Below are 17,694 nucleotides of genomic sequence, written 5' to 3' on the forward strand. Positions count from 1 at the left end.
CAGGGTGGTCTTGAACTGCTGACCTCAGGTGATCCTCCCGCCTCAGCCTCCCGAAGTGTTGGTACTATAGGCATGAGCCACTGCACCCGGTCAATGATCTCTAAATTTTAAAATAGAAAACTCTTAATGGTGGGGTAAGAAGTTCATAAATTTTGAACTAAATAATGACTTTGGGTGGAGAGGGGCAGCATACTAGAACGACCGTGTGTTCCTCTAGTGAATAATTTTGAATTTTGTGGCTATTTTTAGTTTCCCCTAATCTTGATAATGTAGGATAAAAGGGCAAGGAGAGGAATGATCTGATTTTCATTCTGTACTAAATTTACTTATTCTAGTGTCAAAGCAATAAAAAATCACCCCAAAATCAGAAAATAGAGAAGAGAACCCTTCACTTTCTATCACAACCCCTATTTGTTGCCATAACAGAACCATCCTCAGTATTGGGGTACAGCATTCTTATGGGTGAACACTTCAGCCATGGTCCAATCTTCTCAGCAATTGCTACTTTTTCTTATCTTTTCCTTTTTATGTTTTAAGAGACAGGCTCCTGCTCCATGACCCAGGCTGGAGTGCAGTGGCGTGATCACGGCTCACTGCAGCCTTGAATTCCATGACTCAACTAATCCTCCTGCCTCAGCCTCCCAAGTAGCTGGGACTACAGGTACACAGCTGCACCTGGCTAATCTAATTTTTTTTCCAGAGATGGGGTCTTGCTCTGTTGCCCAGGCTGGTCTCAAACTCTTGGGCTCAAGCAATCCTCCCACCTCAGCCTCCCAAAGCACTTGGTACTATAGGCAGGAGTCACCGCACCTGGCCTCAGCAATTGTTTCTAATTCTTACTCCAATGAGCCCATCTAACCCTGGAATGGGATCTTAGGCCCTCTGGGAAGTTGGCTTTTCTTCCAACAGGATTTTGCATCTCCTATTTGGTGAGGGGAGTCCCATTTTGGGGAGGAGGGCAGTTCCCACAAGCAGAAATAGAGGCCACAGTGCCCTACACTGCTCTCTGCCATTTGCAGCTGAGTTGGGGGAGAAAAAAAATGGTGATGAAAATCGTGACTTACATGGATCTCAACGCTGGGGAAGATGCTGCAGTGTTTGGCTGATGCTGACCTCTGTCCTGACTTTTGATGAGTGCAGCTGGGACCCATGCATCTGGAAATCTCTAGCTTCAATTTTTTGAGCCCATATTTTGCCATCCACTTTAGAATAAAGGAAAGAACTATTATCTTAGGCAATTCAGACTTAACTGAATGATCATCTGATTCATCTATGAGAACCTCATGTTTGAAACCTGTATGATGTTTGAAATGTGGGATTCCCAGGTCCTCACTGAGCATCCATCCCATGCAAATTCCTTCCCTGGCTTTGGGGGAGAAGTGCACAAGAAATATGGGGGGCAGGCTCAGCGCAGTGGCTCACGCCTGTAATCCCAGCACTTTGGGAGGCTGACAGGGGTGGATCACCTGAGGTCAGGAGTTTGAGAACAGCCTGACCAATATGGTGAAACCCCATCTCTACTAAATACAAAAAATTAACTGGGCGTGGTGGTGCATGCCTGTAATCCCAGCTACTTGGGAGGCTGAGGCATGAGAATCGTTTGAACCCAGGAGGCGGAGGTTGCAGTGAGCTAAGATAGTGCTACTGCACTTCAGCCTGGGCAACAAGAGTGAAACTCTGTCTCAAAAAAAATAAAAAAAAGAAATATTGGGGGTGAACAACAAAATCTATTGAGCACCTCCCAGACCCTAGTCTAGTGGATGCTGTTGCTTCCCCAACATCCATTTCAATCCCACCCACAACATTTGAGTGGAAAGCCCCGATTGGTCAAAAACTCAGACTCTAACCCAATTAGGATAATCTCAGTCTCCTTGTCACAACGAGGGACATCTGTCAGGGATGGCATCTGCCATCGACACAATCAGACCCAAGCTCAGGCTTTTATTGAATAGTTGTGGGATGACCATCCCCTTAGGCACAAGATGGGGGATTTCCGTTGATTTCACTTTAATGAATCTTCACATCAATCTTATTTGACAGGCACAATTGTCCTTATTTTACAAAGGCAGTGAGATTGAGTGTAGCTAGGTGACCTGCCCAAGGTCACCCAGGCAGGAAGTAGCAGACCTCGATTTTGAATCTGCCATAGTAAGGAATTGTTCTTATCAGGTTTGTCCTTTTTTTTTTTTTTTTTTTTTTTTTTGAGACAGAGTCTTCCTCTCTCACCCAGGCTGGAGTGCAGTGGTGCAATCTCATCTCACTGCAACCTCCACCTCCTGGTTTCAAGCCATTCTCATGCTGTAGCCTCCCAAGTAGCTGGGACTATAGGGCATGCCACTGCACCTGGCTAATTTTTAAATTTTTAGTAGAGAAGGGGTTTCACCATGTTGACCAAGTGGTCTCGAACTCCTGACCTCAAGTGATCCACCCTCCTCGGCCTCCCAAAGTGCTGGGATTACAGGTGTGAGTCACTGTGCCCGGCCTGTTCCCATTTCTGATTATCCCCCCACTCCTAGAAGTAATGGTTGGTGGAAGGAATTACCTATTGCTTAATGGGCATGTGCTGGTACAAGCGACTTAATACCTCTTGGCTTGAGCAAACTGTATCCTTTCTGGGTAAGTCAATAGAAGAGCTAATCCTTCTCACGCCCCTTCCTTGAGGGTACTTCTTGTACACCGAGCCTAGGAGAAGCAGAGTAAGGTCATTGCTATAGTTTGGATGTTTGAGCCCCTGTAAACCTCATGAAATGTGATCCCCAGTGTTGGGGATGGGGCTTGATGGGAGGTGTTTGGGTCATGGGAACGGTTCCTTCATGAATAGATCAATGCCCTCCCTGGTGACAGGGTGGGGAGCGAGTGAGTTCTCCCTCTATTACTTGCTGCAAATGCTGGCTGTTAAATAAAAGCCTGGTACCTCCCCGTTCTCTTGCTTCCTCTCTCTCCATGTGATCGCTGCACATGCCAGCTCCCCAGTGCCTTTCACCATGAGTGGAAGCAGCCTGAGGCTCTCACCAGATGCCCAAACTTCCAGCCAGCAGAACCCTGAGCTAAATAAATCTGTTTTCTTTATAAATTACCTAGCCTTGGGTATTCCTTTATAGAAGCACAAATGAACTAAGATGGTCACTCTGTGTACCTCTCTTCCCTCCCCCTGCTCCTTTTCACGTCAATTTCTCTGTCAATCAAGTCAGTTGTAAAAGTCCTTTTTTTTTTTTTTTTTTTTTTTTTTTTTTTTTTTTGAGGCGGAGTCTCGCTCTGTCGCCCGGACTGGAGTGCAGTGGCCAGATCTCAGCTCACTGCAAGCTCCGCCTCCCGGGTTTACGCCATTCTCCTGCCTCAGCCTCCGGAGTAGCTGGGACTACAGGCGCCCGCCACCTCGCCCGGCTAGTTTTTGTATTTTTAGTAGAGACGGGGTTTCACCGTGTTAGCCAGGATGGTCTTGATCTCCTGACCTCGTGATCCGCCCATCTCGGCCTCCCAAAGTGCTGGGATTACAGGCTTGAGCCACCGCGCCCGGCCTGTAAAAGTCCTTAGTGCAATTTGCTGAGAGGTATAAAGGGAGGCTGATGGGTGGATGGGGAAAGGCTGTTTGGGAACCTCCCGCCTAGCAATGAATTGTTCTTGGGATCTGCACCATTTCACAGCAGTCAATCAGGCTGGCCTAGGGGAATCATCTCCATCCCTTCCCATCTGCCTTAGAGCTAAGGAAACTGCACCTAGTCGACAGAGTCGGAGTGCCCGAGGATCTCAGGAGGTCTCATCTTCAATATTGACTTTTCTCATTCCCTGGTTGTTGTCAAAATTTTGCATGTCCATTTCCCGGGGCTGGGAGAACTGAGTTGTTTGAGGACAGGCTTGCTGCAGAGGCACCAGTGCCCAGGTCCTGGGACAGCAGGAGGGGTTCCTTCCCGCGGTACCTGCTGCCCTTACAGCTCCCCCAGGGGCAGGGGGCTGTCCAGACACCTGCATAGCCTCTAACTTACCCACGTTATTCCCTTTCTCTGTGTAGAACAGCGAAAGAGATGTCTCTGCTTCCCTTGACTTGGTCTTCCTCCTCTGTTCCATCATCCCTTCTTTCATCAGCTGGGCCGCAGCTGAAGAACATTTGGCTTGTTGGCTGGAGCAGCTGTGTGCATTCTTGCACTATAGCTGTCCAGCTTGGCTTAGGGACACTCAAGTTCAGCTATACTTCACCCCAGGAAATGGGGCTCCAGGATAACTTCAAGGCACCCCGTGTCCCCACCCCAGGTCTCTGGCTTTGCTTGGATCAGAAATAGCTATAGCTACCATTTACCGAGTCCAGATCCTTCCCTGGCATTGTGCTAAGTGCTTTGAGTATGCTGCCTCGCTTCATCCTCACAGTCCCCCAGTTTACAGATGAGGTAAGTGGGACTCCATCAATAAGAAGCAGGGCAATGATTCTACCTGGTCCTGCTGACTCCAGAACTCTGCTCTGAGCCACTCAGCCATACCTTTGACATCAGAAATAAAATATATGGTCTTAGGTTCTATGAGCTGAATATTTTCATAAAGATTGTGAAGGCCTGTTACCACTAGTGGCACATGATCCTTAGCCCCCCGAGCCTCAGTTCCTTTGTCAGTACAATAGGAAGCTGATAGAGTACCGATGCAAAGGATTGATCATTATAGGCTCTAAATGGGACAATCTTAGCAGATGGGCTGGCACATGATCAAGACTCAGGATCATTGATCGTTTCAGTTACTATCATTATTGCTATTATGATTATTATTTTAAGAGATGTGGCCAGGCGTGGTGGCTCACCCCTGTAATCTCAGCACTTTGGGAGGCTGAGGTGGATGAATTGCCTGAGCTCAGGACTTGGAGACCAGCCTGGGCAACATGGTGAAACCCCGTCTCTATTAAAAACACAAAAAATTAGCCAGGCATGGTGGCACCCACCTGTAGTCCCAGCTACTCAGGAGGCTGAGGCACGAGAATTACTTGAACCTGGGAGGTGGAGGTTGCAGTGAGCTGAGATCACACCACTGCACTCCAGCCTGGGTGACAGAGCGAGACTCTGTCTCCAAAAAAAAAAAAAAAGGTAGAGCCAGGGTCTTGCTCTGTCACTGAGGTTAGAGCACAGTGGTGCAATCATAGCTCACTGCAGCCTCGAACTTCTGGGCTCAAGCAATCCTCCCACCTCAGCCTCCTGAGTAGCTGGGGGACTACAGGCATGCACCACCACATCTGGCTTTTTTTTTTTCTTGGTAGAGATGGAGTCTTGCTATGTTGTCAAGGCTTGAACTCCTGACCTCAAGTGATCCTTCCACCTCAGCCTCCAAAAATGCTGGGATTACAGGCACGAACTCCCACACCTGGCTTTAGTTACTATCATTATTAACCCATGCCTCAGCTGTGACCATGACATCCCTCCACCCTGCTTGACTGTGGTCGTGCCTTACCTGGTGAGATGCCATCTCTGCTACTGAGTGGACGCCATTTCAGAGATATCAGCGGGGGGCTCTTCTCTCTGTCAGGGTCATCTTTAATGCTCTAGAAAACAGGTGGTCTTTCCTATTAGAGGAGTGTTCCCCATGGCAGGCAGGGCCCCAGTTACCCTGACCTCAATCTGTCCATGAGGAACTTTTGTAGGGAGGAGCCTAAGGGAGGGGACTCCTCAGATAGGTTTGGCCCCTCTCCTGCAGCAGATTCAGAGGGGACTCTGGGTTTTGAGGTGAAAAAGTATGGGTGTGTACATGTGTGTATGAGTGTATATGCATGTGTGTGCATGTGCATATGTGTATGTATGCATGTGTGTGCATGTGCATATGTGTATGTATGCATGTGTATGTGTGTGAGATGAGAGTGAGACAGCTGCTAGTGAGAGAGCTATGGGGGTTTGCCAGAACTTTCTTCATCAGTTACCTGCCCCTCTTCCTAATGGACTGGGATGTCTGGGCCTCCAGCACGACAACAGAAATTTAGGTAACTTCTCTGCCTTATCAGGCACCTCAGTTTTTTGTTTGTTTGTTTTCTTTTTTGAGACGGAGTCTGGCTCTGTCACTCAGGCTGGAGTGCAGCAGGATGATCTCAGATCACTGCAAGCTCTGCCTCCAAGGTTCAAGCAATTCTCCCTGCCTCAGCCTCCCGAGTAGTTGGGATTACAGGTGCCCACCATCACACCTGGCTAATTTTTGTATTTTTAGTAGAGAGGGGATTTCACCGTGTTAGCCAGGATGGTCTCAATCTCTTGACCTCGTGATCCACCTGCCTCAGCCTCCCAAAGTGCTGGGATTACAGGTGTTAGCCACTGCGCCTGGCCTAGGCATCTGTTTTAAGGGAAGAGTTCCTTCATTCTCAGCCACGACCGGAGTGTGGCGGTCATTAAAAAGTCACTCTCTGGGGAGCACCTGGCCTGGTTTCAGGAGACACTCAGGAAGCACTGGAGGCTCAAGAGGCAGCCCCTGAGGAGGGGGTGAAGTGCCTGAGCTGGCTCCTGAAACCTGGTGGAGTTCCCCGAACAAGGGCAGAGCCTGGCTGCACAGGCTCTCCTGGAAAGGCAGCCCTTTGACTGGGAATCTGCTACCTACGGTCTGGGATGGATTTCCACATTCTGAACATGGACTGCACTCACAGGGTCTGAGACATGCAATGCTGAGGGACTCACAGGTGTCCCTCCCAGTCTGCTCACAAGCACAGGTGCCTCTGAGGTCTTTCCGCTAGAGCCCTTCTGACTGCCAAGGTGGGTGGGTATTTTATGGAGGACAGAATTGACAGGCTGTGAATGGGGATAAACCCCTAGCAGGTGCAGCTCACCCTCAGGCTCCTATCGGCCCCTGCAAAGTCTTGGGCGGCAGTGGGAAGAGCCCTTAGAGACCCTAAATCCTTTGCCTCCAAGAGACCCTCCAGGATAAGCCATCAGATGAAACAGGTGGGTGTCAATTCTGTGGCATCCTCAGTACCAGGGTAGGGAAAAGGCTGGGATAGGCTAGCAGAGCCAAGGGTGGGGTGGGGGAGGCCAGAGGAGCCCCAGAACTGAGGAGCTGGCCCCCCGCGGGAGATTTTCCCCCGGAGGCCTGGGCAAGAGGCACCCACGGGACACTCACCACTGAAGCGCCCACCCCATCCCCACTGGCCCCAGCCATTGTAAGACCCAGGAAAGACCAGAGGACAAACAGGAAACCAAATCTTGTGCGTGTTATTAGGAGCGGAGTCAAACCATTCTGGCCCCCAAAGGGGCGGTGGGCCTGGGAGGGCAGAGCTTCTTGGGCTGACTTCTTAGCTGAAGTGTCTTTGGTTTTTCTTTCAGGAGGGCTGCACTTCCCAGTACTTTTCTTGAATGGTTCTTCAGGGAGGCCATGAGGAAGGCACACTGCAGTGGGATTGGGAGGGTCAGTGGCACCACCAGCCACTGTGGACACACACACACACACACACACACACACACAGAGCAGAAGGGACTGTATCCACTGGAACCTCTGACACCCCTTGGATTCCTCTTTTCATCCCTAGAAAGCCACCTGGGGCTGAGAGTGCTAAAGACCAATCCTATGAACAACAGTCAGGACCAGGTATGGGGGCCTGGGAGGCATAGGCTCTGGGTTAGTGGATACTTGGGAGTCTCCAACCCTCATGCCAACAGGTCACGTCAGCTACGCCAGTAGGGTAGGTGCTGTCGTCTCCCCATTTTACACATGAGGAAACCAAAGCTCTGAAGCTGTCAGCACAGAGTTAACAAGAATTCTGGACAAAAATCTAGTTACCATGAAGCCCTGATCAGGCTGCAGATAGCCCCACTTCTTGGTAACCTAAAGTCACATAGCACCAGATCCTGGCTGTTTGCATCCCCATTGTTCCTCTAGATAGGATTTCTGACATCAGAATCACAAGGCTTTTGTTTAAGAATTGCTTAAGATGTTTTTCAGACCCGAATTCCAGCAAAGTAGCTGATGCCAACCAGTTTGAAGACCCCCAGAGGAATAGGAACAGCATGAGAACACAGCTTCTTCATCTCCCCTGCCCATGACTCCAGCCTGCACTCAACTAGTCAGTGATCTCCACACTTCAGCTCACTGCAATACTCTTAAAAACCTTAATGCCAAATTCCCCGGGGAGATGGATTTGAGGTTCCCTCCCACCTCCTCGTTTGGCCGTTTGACAATTAAACTTTTTTTCTCTGCCACAACGCAGTGTCTCTGCGTATTGACTTGCCATGCATATCTGGCAACAGATCTATTACAGTTACAGCTCTGTGAGCTTAAGGTTCTCATCTAAGGCCATCTTATCAGTGTGTAGAGAAACTTCAATTCAAACCAGGTGGGTCTGGTTCCAAAGCCAGCACCCTTCCATTGTGAGACACTGTGGCCTCCACTTGTGGGCCGTTCAGCCTGACTGGTTCCCCAGCAATTATTCTCAATCAAAGCTCCAGAAGACACCACTCAAATGTAAATGAGCATCCTCTGGAAAGGTGAATCACACAGTCATTGCCCATTAACACCATATGAATGAGTTTATCAGATGAGGGAATGGGACTGTGCGCATCTGAGGGTAAGGGATATTTCTTTATTATTTATTTATTTATTTAGAGACGGAGTCTCACTCTGTCACCAGGCTGGAGTGCAGTGGCGTGATCTCAGCTCACTGTAATCTCTGCCTCCCAGGTTCAAGGATTCTCTTGCCTCAGCCTCCAGAATAGCTGGGATTACCGGTGCGCACCACCACACCCAGCTAGTGTGTGTGTGTGTGTGTGTGTGTGTGTGTGTGTATTTTTAGTAGAGACGGGGTTTCACCATGTTAGCCAGGATGGTCTCCATCTCCTGACCTTGAGATCTGCCTGCCTCGGCCTCCCAAAGTGCTGGGATTACAGACATGAGCCACGCGCCCAGCCGGGAAGGGATATTTTAAAAGCACCAAAAGGGTTCCTTTTGGGGAAGACAGCACAGGCACGCAGGGGGAGCCACAGATCTGCAGATCCAGTGGCCACAGAGGAATAGAAGATGGAGATGTGGCCCTGCCCTCCCAGGAGTCCACAGTTGTCTGGGAAGTGAGTCCTTCTGCAAGTGGTGGAGTCCAGGAGTCTCCTTCACAGGCTCCTCCACTCCATTGCCTCGACCACAGCCTTGCTAAGTGCCCTCTGTCCATCATTGTGGCTTAAACTGCCCCAAATCTCCATCTCCAGCCATGTCTTTTCCCACCTGCCTGTAGGGTACCCTCACTTGTTATCTCGCAGGCTCCACAAACTCACCCTTGTCCCAGACCAGCCTTCCCTGCACTGTCCTTCCATGGGCTTTTCCTCCTGTTTTCTCCATCTTGGTCAATGGCCTCACTGTCTACTGGGTGCCCCAGTGAGGAGCTTGGGGGTCACTTTGGATGTCTTCTCTTTCACACTGCCTGTTCAATCACTTGCAAGTCCAGGGAATTCTTCCTTAGATATTCATTGCTCCTCACGTGATCTGGCCCCTAGCTACCTCTCTCATTGTATCTTGTCCTGCTGAACTCCTCTCTCCGAGGAAGTAACATTTTAGTCTCAAAGGACTCCCACCTTGACCAAACTTTAGCCAGGCTCCTCTAAACCATCTTCTCAATGAGGCCCTGACCTTGGCCTGCTGAACTCAGTTTTGGCAAAGAAGTCTGCTAAGTCAGTTTAGTGAGACCTGTCCCATCCTTGATATCCAATCAAGTTCTTCATCTCCCATCTGAGATATCTTTTTTTTAATGATTTTTGAAAAATTCTTTAATAGAGATGGGGTTTTACCATGCTGCCGAGGCTGGTCTCAAACTCCTGGGCTCCAGCATCAGCCCGCCTTGGCCTCCCAAAGTGCTGGGATTACAGGTGAGAGCCACTGTGCCCAGTTCTATTTTTGATATCTAAGTCTTTGGTCTGCCTTTAGCAAGAGCTCTGTTTAACAAGAATCCTTTTACCTATCATATTTATCCAGTTCTCTTAGTAATTTTCCATCCACTGACTCTGCTCGTTGGCTATAAATCTCCAGCTATTTTGCTATTATTTAGAGTTGAGTTCAATCTCTCTCCCCTATTGCAACAGTCTTAAGTAAAGTCTTCCTTGCCATTTTAGAAGAGCAACCAGTGCAATTAAAAACAAACAGATACCAATTGCCACCAGAAGCCAGGGAGGGGCAAGGAAAGATTTCACCCAGAGCCTTCGGAGGAGCCTGGCCCTGCTGACACCTTGATTTCAGACTTCTAGCCTCTGGAAGTGAGGGAATCAATGGTTGTTATTTTAAGCCGCCCAATTTGTGGCAGTTATGGTAGCCCCAGGAAATGAATACAGAAGGCAGTGCAGTCATTGGCCCATGCCTAGGGCATACCTTTTGGGAGTAGTTGAGAGCCTTTTCCATCTCAGACATGATGGAACTGATGTCATCGCTCTCATAAATGCCTGGAAACAAAGCACATCGTGAGCATGGGAGACAGGGTGTGGATCCTGGCAAGTATCCCTATCATTTGGATACTAGAAAGCCACCTGGAGGTGACTCGAGGGCTGGGCTTGGTGGCTCACTCCTGTAATCCCAGCACTTTGGGAGGCTGAAAAGGGAGGATTGCTTGAGGTTCAAGATCAGCCTGGGCAACATAATGAGACCCCTTCTCTATCAAAAAATTTAAGAAATTAGTCGGGTGTGGTGGTGGACACCTGTAGTCCCAGCTGCTCAGGAGGCTGGGGTGGGAGGACTGCTTGAGTCCAGGAGGTTGAGGCTGCAGTGAAGTATGATGGCACCACTGCACTCCAGCCTGGGTGACAGAGGGAGACCCTGTCTCTAAAAAAAATGTTGCTTTGTGTACCATGTACTACTCTCTTCCCAACCACGTGCTGTGAACATGCCACCCTTCAAAAAACAATCTAAGGGATGTTTAGGGTGCCTTCTAGCTCTGACATTCTAAAATATATATATTTTTAGTTTTTAATTTTTTTGTACAGGCAGAGTCTTGCTATGTTGCCCAGGATGGTCTCAGACTGGCCTCAAACAATCCACTTACCTCAACTTTCCAAAGTGCTGAGATTACAGGTGTGAGCCACCACCTGACCCATAATATACTTTCAGAGTTTTAGTTCTTCTTCTTTTTTTTTTTTGAAACAGAGTCTTGCTCTGTCACCCAGGCTGGAGGGTAGTGGCATGATCTCTGCTCACTGCAACCTCTGCTTCCTGGGTTCAAGCAATTCTGTTGTACCTCAGCCTCCTGAGTAGCTGGGACTACAGGTGTATGCCACCACACCCGGCTAATTTTTTGTATTTTTAATAGAGACAGGTTTTCACTATGTTGGCTGGGCTAGTCTCAAAGTCTTGACCTCAAGTGATCGGACCACCTTGGCCTCTCAAAATGCTGGGATTATGGGTATGAGCCATTGTGTCCGGCCTACTTTTTTTAACTTAAAAAAATTGCAGTAAAATATACATAATATCAAACTTCCTAGTTCAATCATTTAAAAGTGTACAATTCAGTGGCATTAAGTGCATTCACATTGTTGTGCAACCATCACTGCTATCTATCTTCAGAGGAACAGTTTTACATTTTAAAATGGGATTTTCACAAGCTGCTTTTCTGGAATATATCTGTGGTCTAAGGGAGCTATGCTGGTGCTGAGGCAACTGTTTGGAATGAGCCAAAGGGATGAGGAAACACTCATGTACCTGTGTCTCCAAACCAGTGGAAGCGGCCACCTGCAGCCCGGGTGACCTCCTTGTAGGCGGCGGCCGTGTCAGTGCGACTGGCATAGCAGGCAGGGGGCGTGGTGTCCATCTTCGGCTCGCCCACGTAGAAGAGACACACGTTCAGCTGGAGGTCGCAGCCACTACAGGCCTCGGCCATGTAGGCGCTGAGTGTAGGCTGGTGGGGAAGAGAAGGTAAGAGGGGCACACAGCTGGGGGCCTTGAAGATGTGGGGCTCTGGGCAGCCCAGCCTGGCCATGTTTCTCCAGGGCCCTCTCTGTGCCTGGTCCAGTCCTTGGCACAAGGATGGAAAGAGATGAACCTGGGTTGCAGTTTCTCTCAATATATATATTTTTAATTTTTTTTTATTATTATACTTTAAGTTCTGGGGTACATGTGCACAACATGCAGGTTTGTTACATATGTATACATGTGCCATGTTGGTGTGCTGCACCCATCAACTCATCATTTACATTAGGTATATCTCCTAATGCTATCCCTCCCCCTCCCACTACCCTACAACAGGCCCCGGTGTGTGATGTTCCCCTTCCTGTGTCCAAGTGATCTCATTGTTCAATTCCCGTCTCTCAATATTTTAACAGAGTGTGGTCAGGAGCTGGACCTGAGAGCCTCCTGACACCAGGCGTGGTCTAGACCAGTAGCATCTGCATCCCCTGGAAGCCTGCTAGAAATGCAGACTCCCAGGCCCCATCCCAGACCTACTGAACCAGGATCTGCACTATGTATGTATATATGTATGTATATATTTTAAAGAGACAGGGTCTTGCTCTGTTGCCCAGGCTGGAGTGCAGGGGCATGATCATAGCTTGCTGCAGCTTTGACCTCCTGGGCTTAAGCAATCCTTCTGCCTCAGCCTCCTAAGTAGCTGTGACTACAGGCACACGTCACCACACTTTTTTTTTTTTGAGACGGAGTTTCACTCTTGTCGCCCAGGTTGGAGTGCAATGGCGTAATCTTGGCTCACCGCAACCTCCCGCTCCAGGGTTCAAGTGATTCTCCTGCCTCAGCCTCCCGAGTAGGTGGGATTACAGGCATGCGCCACCACGCTTGGCTAATTTTGTATTTTTAATAGAGATGGGGTTTCTCCATGTTGGTCAAGGTGACCTCAAACTCCCAACTTCAGATGATCTGCCTGCCTCAGCCTCCCAAAGTGCTGGGATTACAGGCATGAGCCACCATGCTTGGCTATATCTGGTTAATTTTTTAAATTTTATTTTTGTAGAAATGGGGTCTTGCTATGTTGTGCAGGCTGGTCTCAAGCACCTGAGCTCAAGCGATCCTCCCACCCCAGCCTCCTGAGTAGCTGGGACTACGGGCATGTGCCACCATGGCAGGTTATTTTTAAAATTTTTATAGAAATGTGGTCTCCCTATGTTGCCCAATCTGGTCTCCAGGGCCTGCATTTTAACAGCATTCTTAGGTGCCTGTCTATACATTAAAGTGTGAGAAGCACTGCTTTAGAAATCATGCTGCAGAAACCTTGGCAAGGTATCCACCTGGGGGAAGATGGATGAGGTCGCAAAGGATAATGGACATCCAGGACATGGCCTACCCACCATGTCCTGGTCAGGGATGCCCCCAGTGAAGAGGTAGATTCCCTGCGATTGGTGTTTGTCTTTGTCCTTGAAGTCCACTTCCACAGCCTTCCGCAGGGCGCTGAGAACATTCCTGCTGCCCCAACACCGCAGGTTCAGGGCCCACCTGGGGAGGCAGAGATGGCCATGCTGAGGGTCATTGGCCCATGCCTAGGGCATACATTTTGGGAGTAGTTGAGAGCCTTTGCCATCTCAGACGTGATGGAGTTGATGTCATCACTCTCACAAAGTGAAGACGGCCAGGTGGGGAGAGCAGCAGACAGAAGGAAGCTGTTTTCTGATTTCTGCCCATGGTTGTTTGGGGTCAGGGACTCTAGAGAGCTACTTCCTGGTGGAGAGGGGGACAGAGAAAACAATGCCTGCAAGCCTTCCCTCCGACACAGCCCTACGGAGTCTCTGCCCATCACCTACCGCCAGGCACTTTGTAAATTGTCGTGGCTCATGGGAACCATCTCAGGCCTCCAGCTTTCAATTGTGCTTCCAAACCTTTAAGAAGCAAAGAGAGTTCATTCTTAGGCTGGGGGGGGTCCACTTGGCGGCCCAGCTCTTTGGGCTTTGCAGCATTTTAGTGGGGACAAAATTCTGATGAGATCCCCTAAAATGTGAGGATGTCACTGGCCTGGGCCAGCCTTGAGATTTCCTTGTGGGTCATATGTCCCAACATGCTTCAGCCAAGACATGGCGTGAGCCAGCTTTGGTCAGCTTTCTTTCTGAAGCGTTGAGCTACAGCGTGTGGCCCCATTTAACCTCCCCTAGCATGGCTCCACATTTCCCTTCCCTATCCATACTTTAGTTTTTTTTTTTTTTTTTTTGGAGATGGCGTCTCACTCTGTTGCCCAGGCTGGAGTGCAGTGGTGGGATCTCGGCTCACTGCAAGCTCTGCCTCCCGGGTTCACGCCGTTCTCCTGCCTCAGCCTCCCGAGTAGCTGGGAATACAGGTGCCTGCTACCATGCCCGGCTAATTTTTTTTGTATTATCAGTAGAGATGGGGTTTCACCATGTTAGCCAGGATGATCTCGATCTCCTGACCTTGTGATCTGCCCATCTCAGTCTCCCAAAGTGCTGTGTTTTTTTTTTTTTTAAATACACATCTATGTAATCAACAGGATTTGGTAAAGAAAAAAAAATACACATCTAGCCTGGGCAGTATAGCAAGACCTCATTTCTAGAAAATTAGCTGGGTATAGTGGCACATGTCTGTCGACCTAGCTACTTAGGAGGTTGAGGTGGGAGGATCACTTGAGTCCAGGAGGCTGAGGCTGTAGTGAGCTATGATTGTGCCACTGCACTCCAGCCTGGGCAACAGAGCAAGACCCTGTCTCAAAAAACAAACAAATAAACCCCCAAATCCAGAAAACCCACATTGTCTCATTTGTCCTGTAAGACAGAATTTAAGATCCTTGAGAAGAGGATTTATACTCTTTATGAATGAAAAGTTGTCCCCTCTCTAGTTTAAGATTAATTCCTCCACCTGGCCTTTGACATCATCACCCATCTCTTCTGAAACTTTGCCCCACAGTTCTGCCCTCACATCCACACATTCCCAACTTCTCTCCACTTCCCTCTGCCCCCAGCACCTCTCTACCTGTTTCAGACTCTCTATACTTGATAAGAACATCCTCCTTCCACTGGGAAGCTACTCTATGAGCAACTTCACTCTTTCCTCTTTCCCCTTGTGGAGAAGCTCCCTGGAAACACGATATACCACCACTTCCTCACCTCCTCAACCCATTGCAGTCAAACTTCCACCCTGGGGGCATTCTCTGGTAGAGATGAACAATGCCCTCCATTCCCCCACCAGTGGAAATATATCCCTATTATCGCTGGATAATAAATCTGGGTTCAAGTGATTCTTATGTCTCAGCCACCGGAGTAGCTGGGACTATAGGCCTGTACCACTGAGACCCACTTATTTTTGTATTTTTAGTAGAGATGGGGTTTCACCACGTCAGCCAGGCTGGTCTCGAACTCCTGGCCTCAAGTGATCCACCTGCCTCGACCTCTCAAAGTGCTGGGATTACAGGAGTGAGCCACTGCGCCCGACCTTCATGTACTCCTTTATAGCAGTGCAGGAACGGACTAACATAGCGTCCCAACACCTTTCTCTCTTGTTTTCCTCCCACCTCTCTGGGTTCTCCTTTCCTGTGTTCCTTTGGTGGTTCCCTTCTTCTGCCCACCCTTCAAATGCTGGTGTTTCCCAAGTGCTGCTTTTGATTGTCTTCTCTCTCCCCTTCGCATCTCCACAGGTGCAATCCCTGCACTAACATTTATTTCATTCATATAATCAAAATGCTGATGGCTCAAAACCCCTTATTTCTTGGCTAGGTCTCCTCACTGGAGCTCCTCCTCCTCCTAATGTTCTCCAAACTCTTGAGTGTCTCAGACTCTGGATGTATAAAACCATCTTTCCCTTCAGAGATCTGTTCTTCTTGGGCATCATCTTCTCTTCACCATTCTTTCACCCCCTACAGCCAGGGACAACATTCTGTAGATTCTAACTCCCTAAAATCTTTTCCATGCACCTCTTTTTTTTTGAGACAGAGTCTTGCTCTGTTGCCAGGCTGGACTGCAGTGGCGCAATCTCGGCTCATTGCAAGCTCCACCTCCTGGGTTCATGCCATTCTCCTGCCTCAGTCTCCCGAGAAGCTGGGACTACAGGCACCTGCCACCACGCCTGGCTAATTTTTTGTATTTTTAGTGGAGACGGGGTGTCACCATGTTAGCCAGGATGGTCTCAATCTCCTGACCTCGTGATCTGCCCACCTTGGCCTCTCAAAGTGCTGGGATTACAGGCATGAGCCACTGTGCCCAGCCTCCATGCACCTCTTTCTTGATTAACTTTTATTTTGGGCTCAGGGGTACATGTGCAGGCTTGTTATATAGGTAAACTCCTGTCATGGGGGTTTGTTATATAGATTATTTCATCACCCAGGTATTAAGTGTAGTACCAATCAGTTATTTTTCCTGATCTCCTTCCTCTCACCCCCACCCTCCAATAGGCCCCCATGTGTGTTTTTCCCCTTTATGTGTCCATGTGTTCTCATCATTTAGCTCCAACTTATAAGTAAGAACATGCTGTATTTGGTTTTCTATTCCTGTGTTAGTTTGCTAAAGATTATGGCCTCCAGCTCCATACATATTCCTGCAAAGATCATGATCTCACTCTTTTTTATGGTTGCATAGTATTCCGTGGCATATGCGTACCACATTTTCTTTATCCAGTCTACCACTGTTGGGCATTCACATTGATTCCATCTCTTGCTATTGTTAATAGTGCTGAAATGCACATATATATGCATTTGTCTTTATGATAGAATGATTTATATTCCTTTGGGTATGTACCCAGGGATGGGATTGCTGGTTTGAATGGTAGTTCTGTTTTTAGGTCTTTGAGGAATCATCACACTGCTTTCCACCATGGTTGAACTAATTTACACTCACAACAAGTGTGTAATTGTTCCTTTTTCTCTGAAACCTCACCAGCACCTGTTATTTTTTGACTTTAATAATGGCCATTCTTACTGGCCACACACTCTTTCTTCCATTCACAGTGCCTTGGCTTAAGCCCACTCAACACTAGGGCAGGCAATTGCAAGAGTCAAACTGGTCTCTTCCCTCTGGTATTACATCCCTTCAGTTCCTCCTTCACAGCATTGCTCTAGCACTTGAAGATGCAAACCCGATCGTATTCGTACCTTGCTCGCAATCCTCCAGTGCCTTTATATCCTATAGCACAGGAAACTCGTGAGCATGGCCTGTATCAGTCCTCCATCACCTGTTATTTCTGTCATGCACATTCTCTCCCTCTCACCCCCATATCCATGCTGAACTACCTGATGGTCCCTAAAGCTCTAACATACCTCACGCCCCTGCTCATGCTGTTGCCTCTACCTGGAACACCATTTCTCCCTATCCCATCATTCTCAGGTGCTAGGCAAACACCTACTCATTCATCAAGACCCAGCGGAAGGGGCACTTGCTCCATGAAGGTGTCCTGAGCCTACTCCTCACAGGTGGAATGAACTGATCCTGCCACTGATACCTTGCAGTCCCATACCTAGCTATCTACTCATTTCTATAGAAAACACTTAATAGCACTTCTTAACATCCCTGTCTCCCACTGTTAGGCTGTGAGTTCCTCGAGGATGGGTTTTGTGTGTCTTCATGTCCATCTCCCCAGTGCCTGGCACAGGGACTGATTCATGGCAGATTGTCAATGAAACATTGCTGAATGAATGAATGGGTAGATAAATAAATAAAATTCCTTATCTATAATGTTACCATAAATATTTTTCTGTAGAGTTTATTAGGGAATGATTGGGCTCTGGTACAGAATAATATCTAGTACTAACTGTTGACTTAATAGGTTTAGAAAATGCCCTATTTCGTTTGAGGTTGTATAAAAATCTACTCTTTAAGTGGGTTCCTTTTCTCTCTGTCTTCCCTTGTT

General features: G+C 48.4%; 1 protein-coding gene across 3 annotated transcripts in view; it reads right to left on the reverse strand.

The window, feature by feature from the left end:
* VWA3A (von Willebrand factor A domain containing 3A) overlaps positions 1 to 17,694 on the reverse strand; it is an 81,123-nt gene that overhangs the window by 17,583 nt on the left and 45,846 nt on the right. For all 3 annotated transcript variants that reach the window (XM_033217780.1, XM_033217779.1, XM_033217778.1), the window contains 9 exons: positions 13,656 to 13,730; positions 13,206 to 13,350; positions 11,611 to 11,806; positions 10,291 to 10,361; positions 7,182 to 7,334; positions 5,425 to 5,515; positions 3,984 to 4,094; positions 2,585 to 2,682; positions 1,065 to 1,202 (listed from right to left, as the gene is read on the reverse strand). In XM_033217780.1, coding sequence (XP_033073671.1) covers positions 1,065 to 1,202; positions 2,585 to 2,682; positions 3,984 to 4,094; positions 5,425 to 5,515; positions 7,182 to 7,334; positions 10,291 to 10,361; positions 11,611 to 11,806; positions 13,206 to 13,350; positions 13,656 to 13,730 — 1,078 coding nt within the window. The remainder of the gene's footprint in view (positions 1 to 1,064; positions 1,203 to 2,584; positions 2,683 to 3,983; positions 4,095 to 5,424; positions 5,516 to 7,181; positions 7,335 to 10,290; positions 10,362 to 11,610; positions 11,807 to 13,205; positions 13,351 to 13,655; positions 13,731 to 17,694) is intronic.

The sequence above is a fragment of the Trachypithecus francoisi genome, unplaced genomic scaffold (genome assembly GCF_009764315.1).
Source record: "Trachypithecus francoisi isolate TF-2019V2 unplaced genomic scaffold, Tfra_2.0 Lachesis_group10, whole genome shotgun sequence".
Classification (NCBI taxonomy): Eukaryota; Metazoa; Chordata; class Mammalia; order Primates; family Cercopithecidae; genus Trachypithecus; species Trachypithecus francoisi.